Source organism: Protopterus annectens, chromosome 5.part1 (genome assembly GCF_019279795.1).
Source record: "Protopterus annectens isolate FY-2018-M chromosome 5.part1, PAN1.0, whole genome shotgun sequence".
Lineage (NCBI taxonomy): Eukaryota > Metazoa > Chordata > Ceratodontiformes > Protopteridae > Protopterus > Protopterus annectens.
In genome coordinates, this window is record NC_056736.1 from 356,316,590 (window position 1) to 356,331,964 (window position 15,375).

Genomic DNA, 15,375 nt, shown 5'->3' on the forward strand with positions numbered 1-15,375 from the left:
GCATTTCTCCCTGGGCCTCTGCTGAAAATGGACTCTGTCCCAGTTGGATTTTCCTGGTAAATAAAATAAACAAACTGACTTCTGATAGCAAATATCCATTTACAGATGTTACCTATGTATCTTAAAAGAAATTTCTTTACTACTTTTGACATATTTGACAACATATCTATCAGGTAGACAGCAAGTAGTGCATTGGCAGAAAGACCTCTCCCCTCTACTCCCTTGGCCCCTACTATTCACTATTTTCACTAATAACCTCCATACATCTACACTACATGCTACTGTCATACAATATGCAGGCGATTTTACTTTAATATGTGCTGCTTCCTCCCTTCAAGATCTTCATTCACTAACACAGCTTCATTTCTCTCTGTTGAATCTTGGCTCTCTAATTCACAGCTTATTCTAAACCCTAATAAAACTAAACTGCTCCTCTTTCACACAGCTAGATATACTCCATCATCCCCCCTTTTAACATCACCTCTAAAAATAACATCATTATCTCTCCCATTGCCCACACTAAATTACTTGGGGTTAAAATCGATTGTAATTTGATATTTGACATTCACATCTCCCAAACCATAAAGAAGGTCCACAGAAAATTGGGCATCCTATACAGAAATAAGCAATTTCTTACAAGAGCTACTAAAGAAACAATCACACACACACACACACACACACACACACACACACACACACACACACACCTCCTCTCAACACTTAACTATGCATCTCCAGTTCTCACTAATCTAAGAAAAACTGACATCACAAAACTTGACTCATGCTATCATAAAATTGCTAGATTTGCCACAGATATTCTCTATAGGTTCCACTACTGCATAGCTCTAAAGCAGCTTAAATGGGTAGCACTACCACAACTCCTCTTGTATAGCCAAATTAGTCTAGTTCATAAAATTCTGTATTACCCCGCCCCAAAAAAATAAAAAAACAGCTCAAAAAAGCCTAATTCATCCTTACACCAGTAATACAGAGTTATACTCCAATAATAAACTCATCCTGAATATAACTAAATCCATTAATATAGCAGGTGACTCCTTTTTCTCAAACTTCATAAGTAAAAAGTGGAATTCTTTAACCCCCAGCTTAACAAATACAAACTTGATTACACAATTCATAAAAATCTATAAAAGTGCACCTCACTGACACATGACTCTGCTCTTGTGCTACACCTGGCTAGCACCAATCAGCAACACAGCAACTTCCTCCATGCTTTCTCTAACTATATCTATACTTCATGTTGGTTTTCCTGACTTAGGTAATACAGAGTAAGTGCTAAAGTTCTCAGATCTTTGATACATAAGACTGACTATTCTTCTTACACCTCCAGATTCTAGGTTCCTTCCCTTATTTGTAAACTGTTTATTGCAATTACTATCAACACCACTGGTATTTTTGTAAAAGCCTCCTGTTCATGATGCCTTTCTGTAAATTGTAAAACTGTAAATATTTCCTTCTATGTATGTTTTTATGAATGTCTTCATTATTGTAACAATTATTTCTTGTTATGAATGCTTTCATTTATTGTAACAACTATTGTTCATAAATTGGAGCTTTTCTCCCTGAGCCTCCGCTGAAAAGGGACTTGTGTCCATTCGGACTTTCCCGGTAATCAAATGTAAAATAAATAAATAAAATAAATATTCTAGTTAAATGTCCAAAACATGAAATCTTACTATGTCACATTACCTGACAAGGACATTAAAGTAGTTCTTAAATTCATTTCAGCAATCAAGGTTTTGAGTTTGACTGAATTACATTGTCATATAAAATACGAATCATCTTTTTATATATAAAATACTAAATTAGCCCAATTGAAACTCCATTACATTGCTGGCATTACTCATTGTTAAAAAGAAAGGAAAAATGGTCTTTAAAATTGACGCAGTTAAAGAACAAATAATATTAGCATCAAGAATGTCAAATATAAATTTTCTGTTAACTATTCTCTTAAAAATTCAAATCCATCTTCCCATGGTATGCAAGCCTATAAGGATGTAATATCCACTATAACAACATTTTCTAAATATAATGTTTAATTCTCCAGAATGCTCAATAAACAGAGTCATTAGAGATTAAACTTGTTAACTTAATGGTGCAGTGGTGCAGAGGTGAAACCTTTTAAAAATTCAAGCAAACATAACATGAAATGGCAAGAATCTTTAGTGAATGAAGTCATTCTGTACATAACTGTCTTAATTTGCTGTTAACATATGTCCCTAAAGTTTCTGTATGGTATTCAGAGCCCTGTCCTAAATTTGTGCATAGTGGTAATCTGCCAATAATGGAGCTACACAGATATGCACATATAGTCAGCATGTGATATTCATGCCAACTACAGAAAAATACAGGCATTTGGATGAACATGTCTACTTAAAGTAAATGCATAAAGTACTTGAGGAGATGTATTATGTGGATAAGGGGATTTAGATGTTGGCGTATTACTGTGATTCATAGAGATAAATATAAAAGGACCACTTTTGCATACAAAATGTATACATAGACCTGCAGTTATGCAAACTTCGTAAAGTAAGAAAAATAAAAATTGAGGGAAGTTTGTTGAGTTCACTTCATGAAATGTTTTGTCATTTACTGCTTGAGTATCTGTAAGAATCGCTGGGGAAATGGTGTCATTTACCATGTGTGCATACATGTCTGAACTGCTGAAGGGATTGATGGGGAAATGGTGTCATTTACCACGTGTGCATACATGTCTGAACTACTGAAGGGATTGATGGGGAAATGGTGTCATTTGCCACGTGTGCATATATGTCTGAACTACTGAAGGGATTGATGGGGAAATGGTGTAATTTACCGCGTGTGCATACATTTCTGAACTACTGAAGGGATTGATGGGGAAATGGTGTCATTTTATTTCTTATGAATACATGGACAAACTACTGAAAGGGTTGTTGAGGGCAGTAACTTCTACTGACGTCTTTTGCATGCTTGTGCATACTTACACAAACTACTAAGGGTTTGCTGGGGAAATAATTTGTTTTGGTACCATTGAAGTACTTGTGCATACATGGGCAAACTACTGAAGGGTCACTAGGGAAATAATTCATTTTGGTGCCTTTGAAATGCTTGTGCATACTTGGAGAAAGTATTGAAGGGATTACTGGACAAATAATTCATTTTGTGTTATGTAAGTGCTTGTTTATACATGGTTCACGGATTGCAAAACAGATACAAAACATGCTTTTATGAAAGGATGTGCTTATTGTGCACCTATTGGACTATGAATCCCAAGAGCACTTAATTAGCATAAGCCGCTTTACACAATTTCTCATTTATATCTCGTTATACTTAATTTTCTTACACTCATTCATGGACATCATGCATTACCATGAATTGACATCTGTAAATTGCTAGCATGCTACGCTCATTCAGAAACATTGCAACTAACCCTGCCACATTCATTCCATGACTATAAATACCTCCCTCTATTTTTTAGCTTGAATCTGAAATAAGGGGACAAAAGGAAAAGAAACACAATACTTATAACGTTTTGGTATTTCTTAAAGAACACCTATTTTCCCATATGATTCCATTAAAACTCTTACAGGTCAACAGAAGCAGATTATTGTAAAACAAAGTTATCCAAAATGTCATCATTCTTCCTATAACCCATGTTAGTTTCTATAAGGCTGATTTCATTACTCCATTTTAGTACCTCCTGTCTGAAAACTGTAACTGCACCACATTTACATATTCATTCTGCTCCCATTATTATCAGTACTCCCTTTATTACCATGTATTAGCCTTATATACCTGCTAATCTAAATCTATCTAATGCACCTCTTCTTTACTAAGCAGGTCAGTTTATTGAAGATCTGGTTGAAAATCATTCTGATGTCCTCCATGCAAAAATTCTGAAAAGTAACTTAAATTTGAAAAAAAAAAATAAGTATATAGTTTTATGGCTAACAAAAGTGAAAAGTTATTGTGATATGGAGATACAAGGGATTATCTTTTGCTTTGAAATTTAAGCTGGTCTACTGCAAAGCCTCTTTTTGACATTTTGCAAAAAAAGTGAACATGCCTAATATTATTGCTGGCACCATACTGTAAAAGAAAAGTATGTTTGTACCAGCATTAGCAAATGACCTGCAATGTATCAAAATGAGTGTTAAAATGTTATCAGAAAGTTCTGTATATTACAAACAAAAATACAAACTATTCAGGAAGGCAGGGTAGGATGGTTCCAGGAAAACAGTCTTCATCATAACTAGAATTAGTTTGCATTCAAGAAAGTAAATATTTACTAATGTTTAAATGTAGAAATCTGCAGACACGTTTAAGTTAAAGGAGCATTGTAACACAAATTACATGCGTGCAAACATATTTTTTTCTGAGAAAATAACATGTTCTGTCAACCAAAATAAATTAGAAGAAGCTATCATGGGAGGGAGGGAAAAGTAATATAATGTAATTTTTCATGTTTTTCAGATTACTCTATTATTGTTGTTAAACAAACCATCCTGATGTTATCTTTTTAATTTTTTCATCTTAGGATGCACTACTGAAACTTGGGTCTACTGTTGACACTGAATCCCTGCTTGAAGCTATTCAGGAAGGAATTGCAGCATTACTTCCAAAAGTGGTATGTAGTAACCACCAGTAGAAGTTGAATCCTTCTGATTTTTATTTCTATCTTGCTTTCTGAAGATTTCATAATTTGACATTTTATTAATTACAGTTTTGTTAATTTCAATTCCTAATAATGTTTCACTACCTATTTCAATGATGACTGATATTGTGAATGTGAATGATAGTCCTTTCATTCATATATTTATATATTGAAATTATTTTGTTGTAATTCACTGTGTTTAGTTGCTGTTTTGTTTATATACTTACATATATGTTTTTGATTTATGCATTTTAATGTTAGAACTGTTTAGCATTTGTCTACAGCCTTTGACACTGTCAGTAATCTAAATCCACCTAAGGAAACATTTACCCCTAAGAATGTCAAAATCGTCTCTATACTGGTTTCATAGCTGCAAACAAAGTAGAAATAGCAAAAGGACTTTTCTTTCTTCCTTCCTGTATATGTGGGTGTTTCCCAAGGATCCATACTAGGCCATCTATTACTTAATTTATCAATGACCACACTTCCTTGTAACGGCTACTGCTAGAGTTATTAACGTTATTTTTTTTTTCTGTTCATTAAGCACAGCTTTTTAAAAGCCATGTTTGGGAAGTGGAAAGGAAATGTCACCTTCAGATAACAATTTCAGTCATGGCACCCAGATTTCATACCATAACAGGCAAACTTATATTTACCAGCATGCTCCTGAATAATAGTTCTCCTCTTTGGAATATTAAGTGCCTAGTGGTTTGCCCCAAGGTCATTTTCAAAAAATTGATAAATCCCCCTTTCTTCATGTTACATCTGTATTGCAACCTGCCCAATGCATTTTTTTTTTGTTCATCTTCAACCCTATGGTCTGCTTGTCTTTCTTAATTCAGTCCTTTACCTTTCTCTAACAAAAAAATGGTTTATGCATTCCTAATGTGGATTAAATGCCATAATTTGACAGTCAAAATTTCAGATCCTGTACTCTAGTGTCAGTCTCAAGATTTATTGAATGTTTTTCTTGTGTCTTGCTATCTTTGTCTAAATTAGACGTGTCCAACCTGTGGCACGCGGGCCGCATGTGGCCCTCAGAGCTCTTCCACGCGGCCCTCAACCTCTAACTGCAACATCGATGTATGCATGCCCCAAAACACTTTTTTTGTTTTGTGTTTTTCGCTCCCATGACCTGTAATAATGCTAATGTCGGTGTGAGCATGCGCCAAAGCACCCTTCTAGTTTTGTTTTTGAGCCAAAAAAAGGTCAGTGTGTTTACGCCATTATTTTGCGCTGAACAATCAGTGTATGTGTGTGTGTGTGTGTGTGTGTGTGTGTGTGTGTGTGTGTGTGTGTGTGTGTGCTCTCGCTGAAGAGGGACTCATGTATGGATTTGCCGCTGTTGCCTTTGAAAGGGACAGCAATTACCTGTGTTAATAGGCAAGTACGGAATGAGTGAGTGCATGCATGAAAGCAGAATTGTGTGCGTGAAAGTAGAAGAAGAGTGTGTGTATGTGTGCATATGTTTGCATGACAGAGAGAGACGCATGCACAAAGAGGCTAGCAATGAACACAAACAAGTTAGCTCACAAATATATCATACATTAAGAGTACACTTTCATTAAATTGTGGCTTTCCTGACAGGGAGAGTGTTGTATTGAACATGAACTCATACCTCTTAACTGTATGGATTTTCAAAGAATGTCTGAATTTTTGCCTTATCTTCCAATTTGTGTCTTTTGCTTAGGAAATAAAAGTAGTCATCCAAGGTAATGCAGTATAAGGAGTAAGAATGAGACAGCAGCCTAGGGTTAATGTGTCAGTAGTGGACTGACTATGTGGGACTGTAGCATATAAAGTTGTATTGTTTTTTCAGACAAACAAAAAAGCACCTAGTACTGATTTTTCATTGGTGGGGTCTAAGTAGTGGTAGATTGGACAACAGTAAGCATAGCTTTGGCGGATCATCAATACTGCCAAATCAAGTGGGCACAATGTCATTTTTTAAATGTTGGGGATTTTAGTGTGTATGTGTGTGCTTATGTGTTTGGAGTGCTGCAACAGTAGATGATTATTAAAGACAGAGACTTACGGACTGTGGAGAATATGTTTCTTTGTTTCAAAACCTAATACTTGGGTACGCATGCCAGAAGTAGATTATTTAAGACATAGCTTCTTGCCATTTACAGTGGATGGATATTTACATTTAATGGACAATGTATTAGCGTGGGCCTGTGGGGTTCTGAAGGATGTCAAGTCTACCACTGCCAATGTCTTGTAAAGTGACCTGGAAATGGATATTGGGATGTTACTGAACAAATATAGTAAGTGGGCTTAGAAATATAGTTGAATTAAACAAAGTGTACTTTCAATTTACAGGCCATAATTTAATTTATTTCAGGTAGTCCAGATACTGGTAGATTGTATACCATTAGACTTAATTAGGGAGAGCTGTCATTCTGGGGAAACAAGCAGCCCTAGTTTCAGTGAAAGCTCTGTGGTTGCTTGCAGGTAGGAAGTTGCAGGACGTTGATGCAATGTGTTTTATTTATTATTTTTAATGTATTTGTCATTTCAAAGCATGGTTTTCTTTGATGCAAAAGAAGACAGGACTGAATGAGCCATATAATTTTTAACTGACAATAATGGTATAGAAAGATTATACGTGATGTATAATAGTTGCAGCTACAGTTGTTTCAATGGTGTCTGTGATGCATAACTATTTTTGGGCCTGTGTCCCACTTTTATTTTTCGCTTTGTCCAGATTTCTTGCTCTAAGGTTGAGAGGTATGGTTCCATACAAAATCAGAAGTTGTATTTACCTTGGAAGACTTTTCGGCATAATTATGAAAAACAGAGCCTTTTTAATATCTCTGCTTATTTCCAATATAAACTGCCATGTAACCATGCATATAACCTTATTAAGCTACTTTACTTCTTTTGGAATTGATAGGTATGATTCATCTGTTCGGACATAAGCATAGAGTGCTAATGTGACTTTGATTTCTTGCAGCAGTCTGTGGTTTACATAATCACAATAACTTTTCTGTGTTTCTGGGTGTGTAATCAATTTAACAGTTTTAAAGATGTTTTCCAAAAATAAATGAATATATAATAAATAAATAATCGTCTCTACACTTTGAGCTATTGACAAAGTCTGGGAATTTGTTTTTTTCAAAAGCGAAGGTCAGCATTACAGCTCAGTAAACTGTCAGTCTGTGAGTAACTTCTGCACAAATTAAAATGTCTGAATGTGAAATGGCTTTAGATTGGAGGGAAGTTTATTTTTATTTATTTTACATTTGTTTATCGGGAAAGTCCGACTGGACACAGGTCCATTTTCAGCGGAGGCCCGGGGAGAAAAGCTCCAAAAATAACACAAAACAATATAATACAAGAGAGAGAGAGAGACAGCAAATTACGGATGAAGTACTCATACAATATGGCAGAGATTACATCTCATAACAGTGAGAATCATTGAGGTACAGAATAAACTTAAAAACATTTTTTTTTACAGTTATAATTACAGCAAGGCAAATATCAATGAGTTAAGTTTTTAGGAGAAAGCTGTTTGTACATAGCTGAAGCTCTGAAACAATCTTTTGGTATGGATTAACCTGGGGATTGACACAAGTTATATGCTTAAACCAGTATGTAGCATTATAGTTTATGGTTTTCTTATTGATTTACTTTTTGCCGAGCAGTTGTTTGTTAATTTATTGATGGTCCTTTTGGTGGTGGGAAATTACATGGATGAATCCATCTCTATTAAGAATTTTTTTTCAGATATTTTGACTTCCAGACAATTTCATTCAGTAAGTGGGTGTCATGTGATTACTGAGGTTGCCTATTTTACAAGTAGGGGCTTGTGTGTGTGTGTGTGTGTGTGTGTGTGTGTGTGTGTGTGTGTGTGTGTGTGTGTGTGTGTGTGTGTGTAAGAGAGAGAGAGATTTAATATGTATACTGAATATAATTTTGCAAATGGAATTCTTAGTTAAACATGCCCCTCTTCCTGGGCAACTAGACTTGAGTAACCAATATTAGATCTTAGCCATCCAGCTGGGAAAGGTTAGTATGTGGATTTTCCATCTGGTTTGATGAAGGCTATGCTACTTAGCCAAGGACTACATTTATGGCTATCCATCCAGCTATTGTGTTGCTGAACTACATTGTTTGATAATGAGAGAAGCTTTTTACAGAAGTTGAAGGTTTTTGTGTCAAGAACCTGTCCATAGAAAGTGGCTTGTTTATGTTGCAGTGAAGGCTGTGGTCTTTGTAGTGAGCGGTTTAAGTATAACCAGTATTTCTGAGGTAGAGGAAGTCTCTTAAGGCAGGATCTTTCTTAGCCTGGAAAGCAAGCCAATGATGAAATTTATAGGGACCAGTGAGAGACAGAGGAAAGCAAGAAGCTTTTTAGTCTGCTTGGATAACTAAGTGAACTTAATCCTTTGACCTTTTCTGTCAGAAATGGTTGTAGTCTTTCTTTTGGCAGGGTGTTTTGCTGAGGCACATGCCAAAAGGGGCATTGCACTCAATAATGGCTCTTGTAAAGGAAGAATACAGGGATGTTATGACCTTCTTGTCCCTGGATGAGATACCCTTACTAATGAAGTGGGCCATGTAAAAAGCTTTCCTTACAACGGAAACAACGTGGTGGTCAAATGTCAGGTTTCTATCAACCTGGGTGCCCAAGTACCATACGACATTGCGTGCTTACAACATTGTTATTAATGTGATAATTTGTGGGGACATCACTCTCCTCAAAGGGGATGATGATGCATTTTTTGGCATTTAGCTTGAGGCCATATTTCTGGCACCAGTTACTTGTTTGGGTTAGACCCTCTTGTAGCTTATTCAGAATTGTTTTATTAAGTCAGTAATGTGAATTCTTTACTTTATTGCAAATTTGTTGGGTTATTTTTGTGGATTATAGTATTGTAGGACTGCTGATATTGACATTTTACATAGCTGGACTGCTGGAATGGTTTTCTCAGTGAGAAATGCTAGTGCTGTAGTGAATATCTGTTTATTTGCAAAAAAAACCACACACACATATATATATATATATATATATATATATATATATATATATATATATTAAGATGTTAGCGTTAACTGTTAGATTAGAGAATTAGAATTAGAATGAGAATTAGAATTTTAAGGCAAATATTAGGCATGTATTACATTTATTCATTGTTCAAATGCACCTACAGTACAGCCAGGAGGTCGACTGTGGTCTTCCAGAGCAACAAAAGAGTTATCTATATGATATATTTTATATGCGGCCCCAAGACCATTTCTGTTCACTCAATGCGGCCCCAGCAAGCCAAAAGGTTGGACACCCAATAGATCCAATCCATATCCACCATCACTCAGAAATCACCACTATCTCTGTCACAATAATTAATATGGCATGTCTACCTCCATTCTTCACAAAATTCAGCTTTTTGCTCCTGGCTTCCTTATTTCATTCCCCCATCCTCCCCTTATTTTTCTGCACCATGTTAGCCACAGTTGCATACACATGCCAATCTGGGAAACTGGTGTTATCCTCTGTCTTCTCATACTGAAACATTCCTTTCCAATTCTCTGCTAGTTCCACTATTAACAAAAAAAAAATGAAGAAAATCTGCCACAAGCTCACTGTTAGGTCTGTAATTTCTAATTTATTATCTGTGGGATTATATAAACACAGCATATATTTAGCCAACATTATAGTCACATTAATAATTATACAATTTGATTGGGTAATCATGTCTCCATCTGTTTACATCCTGTTTGTAAAATCTGTTCCATCATCCAATATTTTTGATTTTATACTTTCCAATATATTATCGCCATTAGTAATTTTGAAAACACCCCATTTTTAGTGAGATAGCACTACAGACTTGACAAATATCCAAACTGCCAATGCACTCTAATAATTATAGGGTGCTGAATGTCCAAATTTGTAGCAATAGCCTACAGTCAGCCACAAATAAATTAAAATTTTATTTACCTTTACTCTCCTGATATTTTGTCATTATGGTACAAATCTTCTTAGCCAGCAATTTTATTACTAATAAATTAGACATTGGTGAGAATGGAAGGTGTTATCATGCCATTCTTTCCAGCCAACCCATGCCCAAAGAAACTCCTTTTTCTGACACCTTTAAACCTCTTTCTAGATATCTTGTCATTATACCATTAATAAACTCCTTACCTAAAACAATTTCCTCTAACTTCCGCATCACAGACTCAAACTTCCATACCACTGTACAGAATGCATTCCTAATGACAAATTGTCTTCTGTTTGTCTTTCCCTTTAAGTAGTATTATTACTGTTCTATATTTCACAGGTGTTGGGAGAGCTTTTCCTTCTAATGTTCCTGGGATTTCCAACTTATTTTATTGGCAATTTACTTCTTCATAATTTTAAAGCAATCCATCAGTAAAACATCTGGGCATGAGGTTTTCTTCTCTTTCTATATGGTTAACTGGTACAGTGTTGCCACTATCTCTACCAGTTTGTCATTTTCTCTATATTCAGTTTCAGTCCATCCCACTCAAAAGATATCTTCCATCCATTTGCCTCTGCTTCCTACAACTGAATGATTTATGCTGTTCATGGTAACAAAAAAAAAAACTTGGCAAAGAACTTTCTTGACTCGTCTGTTTTACTCATCCTTATTTCTTTGGCAATTATCAGTAAGAATATTCTAGATGCTTAACTTCTGTCCTTTAATTTTCATGCTAACATTTTTTCTGTATTCCTGAACTGTGACCCAACACTGTGCTGTCTACCTCTTCTTTCCTACTTATGGTTTACTTTTATCTTCACTGATAGCCTTAGCTTTACACGTCTATACATTTTTGACATTTTATCCTTCTACCTTTAGCTTCTTCCATATGTCCTCGCCTCTGACCTCTCTAGTATACAATCTTCTTCCTCCAGGATATTGCCATACCATCCCACCACAAACCTAGTTCACACAACCTGTCATACATGTTTATACCATTATACTGTATCAACCTCAAATGTGTGGAGTCTGAAATGTTTCTGTCCCTTATCTCTGCCTTAGTCAACTTCCGTGTGATTACCCTGTCCACCAATCAGTTCTGCTTGTGTGCTTCTTTTCATTTCTTGAAAAAATATATATATATATAATCATTTATCTCCATGTTATAGCTTCTGTATGTCTAGAGTTTAACTACTTGTCTGAAATGCCATGTTCAGTAACTAAAGGTCCTCAGACAGCAATACATCAGATAGAAGCTGTCTACCTTGACAAAAGCATATATAAATACATATCCATGTAAGAACAACAAAAAAGAAATGAAATCATCATCTACTGTTAGAAAAGAAATGCAACATCCCCACAACACTCAACAATAACACAGTTACTTGTGATCTGCTACTTAATTACATTGCAACAGTATATATAATAGGTTCTGTGCCCACCTACAAGGTCACCTACCAAGTAAATGACCTTGTGGAAAGTTACCCTGCATGAAACATTGGAAATGATTGGATGAGTGCAAGATATGAGAATTATGAGAACTACCTTAGCAGCAATTGAATAGTTGACACTCATACCATTGCAAATCACCTGAGAGTGGAACGAGAGGCAACCTTTCTGTTAATGTACCTAATGCCCTGAGAACTGCACCAAGTGGTGCATTGATGGCAATGTGTGTGATGAAAGTTGTATAATGCCTACATAGTGTTTGTTCTCTTGTCTACAACCCTCACTTTTCCACATTCTTCAGCCTAATGTCAAGAAAGTGGTACAGAATGCATGAGACTGATGCCTAGAAATTCCTAATGTGCTTCCTTTAGGTCACTGCAAGGTCCTTTAAAAAGGGATGGTTAAAGCTACACATATCTTATTGCTCACTGGGAGGGGCTGTATAGGTCCCCTCATTGATTCTGCATATGGGTGATGCAATTTGACAAGACCCTTATGGTATCCTTACCCGCATGGAAGCTATCCATCAGTCAGCTAAGTGGTGGTTGATTAGGTGCTGAAGGTACCATCTACAATGCTGCTGATGGACAAGACATGGCATTTCACTAACACTGGGTCCAAGAGTGATCACCAACATGCTTAAAATAGGAGAATTCCTTGGAGCAGTGAATCCATGACCTGATGTTGTTAATCTTCATTCCCTTTGTGACGCCAGTGCCCTGGCCCAGCAATCAAAGAGCCTCAATCCTCACTACTAACACCAGTAGGAGGATATGATAACAAATACACACAGTAAAGTGCAATTTCCCTTAAGAGCACACAGAGATCACAGTCAGTCCAGGGCTGGTTGATCCCTTGCTCGCCAGGTCCCCAAAAAGACTCCTCACTGGCACAGCTATAGGGTCCAGATCTCAGCCAAGTAGGCAAACTAAAACCTCCAGCACCCTCTCTGTCCAACCAGTGCTTCATGTCCCCGCCCAAGTAGCTGACACACACACACACACACACACACACACACACACACACACACACACACACACACACACACACACACACACACACACACACACACACACACACACACACACACACACGCACACACACGCACACATGCACATACTCACTTTGAGAAGAGTTTATACAACCACACAGACACTCCTGGGGAAGGCTGGCGCAGGTTCTCCAGCTGTACCCCTTTTTCCAGACTATATGGTAGTACCAGCTGCCACCACCCACTAATATTTATCAGCTACTCAAAGGCCCTTAAAAGGGTGTCCAATTATTACTGTGCAATATTACTATCCAATTGGTAGTATAGCCCAGGATTAAAAGCTATTGGAGTGGCATTGTACAATTTTACCAAAGGCATGCAAGTACTCTAAAGAGCTTAAATTATCTATACAAAAACACCCACAGTTGAAAGGGTTTAAAAATATTTAATAATAAATAGTCAAAACCCAAGACAATACTTTTACTACACAGTGCTAGTCAAGAGTTCAGAGATCACAGAGAAATACTTAAAATAATTCAGTAGTATAGTTCTAACATCACAGAAAAACACTTAGTCTAATTGTTCTAGTTTCTAGCTATTTCTAAGAGAAAACACAAGTATAAGATAGACTTACATATAGAGCAAGACAGTGCTGGTGAGTTGGATGGTCAAAAATGCTTAATGCTCTCTGATTCTCACTGTTTTTAAAATCACATTCCTGGTTCACATTACATAATTTTTCACACTTCCCTGGGTTCCCAGGCTAACAGAAACTACATTTACATTCTTCACCTCTGGGCATAAATCAGAGCAATAAAGGACATTTATGCATGCAAATTCTGGCCATTAACTCTGGCCTTAAAACAATAGACAGGATGCCTCACTCTAGACTTACTGGCTCCGAGTTTTAACATCAAAGGGTCACAACATGCTTTACTTGGTCAGTAGAGTGCACTGTTGTTACATTTTTTTCAGTTCCACATGTAACACTATTGTTACCATTTAAGACAACAAGCCTGTGGTTTACATTAATGTTTACAGATGACAGAATTATCTCCAAAATTCTATCTGACTAGGCTGGCAGCCTTCACCTACCTTCACCCAATCTTCACACCCTTTATCACTGATGGGATGTCGGTTCTGTCCTCTGAACCAAGCATGCCTTATATCAAGCTCGCACCCAGCCAAAATCTCTTGAGCTAACCTTTTACCCATAGTACCCTTCTCCCTGTTACCCCAGATCTCATTTGCCACATTATCATAAAGCCGCGTTCAAGCCAACTCACAAGCTAAGTTCAACTTTTTTGACTTTTTGACTGTCTTTTGTATTTTATTGAGTGTATTAGTCTCTTCTCTCTACTTTTACATTTTTCTTAAATCTCGTGATCTATCGCTAACCCATGTATCCTTTACCTTTTTGGTAATCTTGAAACCATTGGTGATACGGCCTTTCTCCCTACCCTTTGGGGTATTTCTTAAATACCATCACTGGTATTTCTTTCTTTCTTCCCTTGTCTTTATTAAAAAAAAAAAAAAAAAAAAAAAGCTATCCTTTCTCCTTTTTTTCTGTTATAACCTGTGAGTGTTTGCTTGTATCATTATGCATGTCCACCTGGTGAATCTGGGCATACTGGGGCAATGCAGCGATTGCCTCATGTACACAGACAACCCTCTCCTCCTACCACCCAACACTACAACCTGTGAGAGATGCACTTATATAGCCAAAATGGAAGCAAAGCTCTCTCCACCCAAGATTGTGCTAAACAGTCAAGAGGAGAAGGTTAACACCCACACTACACCTCAAGCAACACATAGCCCTTCTAAACCCGCACCACCAACACCCACATATAGCAACACTAAATCCACATATGCAGAGGCCCTTAATTGTAACCTGCCCAAGCAACAAAGACCTTTGAAGCTGAAACGCAAACAAACACCAATCACAACCAATGTGTCACATAGTTCACAACACCAGTGTGTCACCCAGCAACAGCCCCTAAGGCAAGACAATGTACCTAACACTTTAGTCATAGGTGACTCTATAGTCCAGCACACTGATGTCCCTCTCACCAGGTTGAATAAGGAGAAAGTTACAGTCAGCTGCCTGTCGGGTGCCAGGATCCGCCACATAATGCATGCACTCAAGTCACTCCACAACAAGTACAAATATGACTCTGTCATTGTCCATGTTGGAGTGAATGACTTGAGACGTACCTCCCTGGACTACATGAAAAGAGACATGGAAGAGCTCTTGGATCATGTGGCCCAGGCAGGTATGACCCTAGCCCTGAGTAGCATCCTGCCTTCGCCCAGAATGATACCACAATATAAGGATAAAATGA

The 15,375-nt window shown here is 37.0% G+C and overlaps 1 protein-coding gene across 1 annotated transcript in view; it reads left to right on the plus strand.

The window, feature by feature from the left end:
* Positions 1-15,375, plus strand: part of PDE2A (phosphodiesterase 2A) — a 1,720,394-nt gene that overhangs the window by 44,336 nt on the left and 1,660,683 nt on the right. Inside the window, exon 3 of the mRNA XM_044072778.1 lies at positions 4,535-4,624. Coding sequence (XP_043928713.1) covers positions 4,535-4,624 — 90 coding nt within the window. The remainder of the gene's footprint in view (positions 1-4,534; positions 4,625-15,375) is intronic.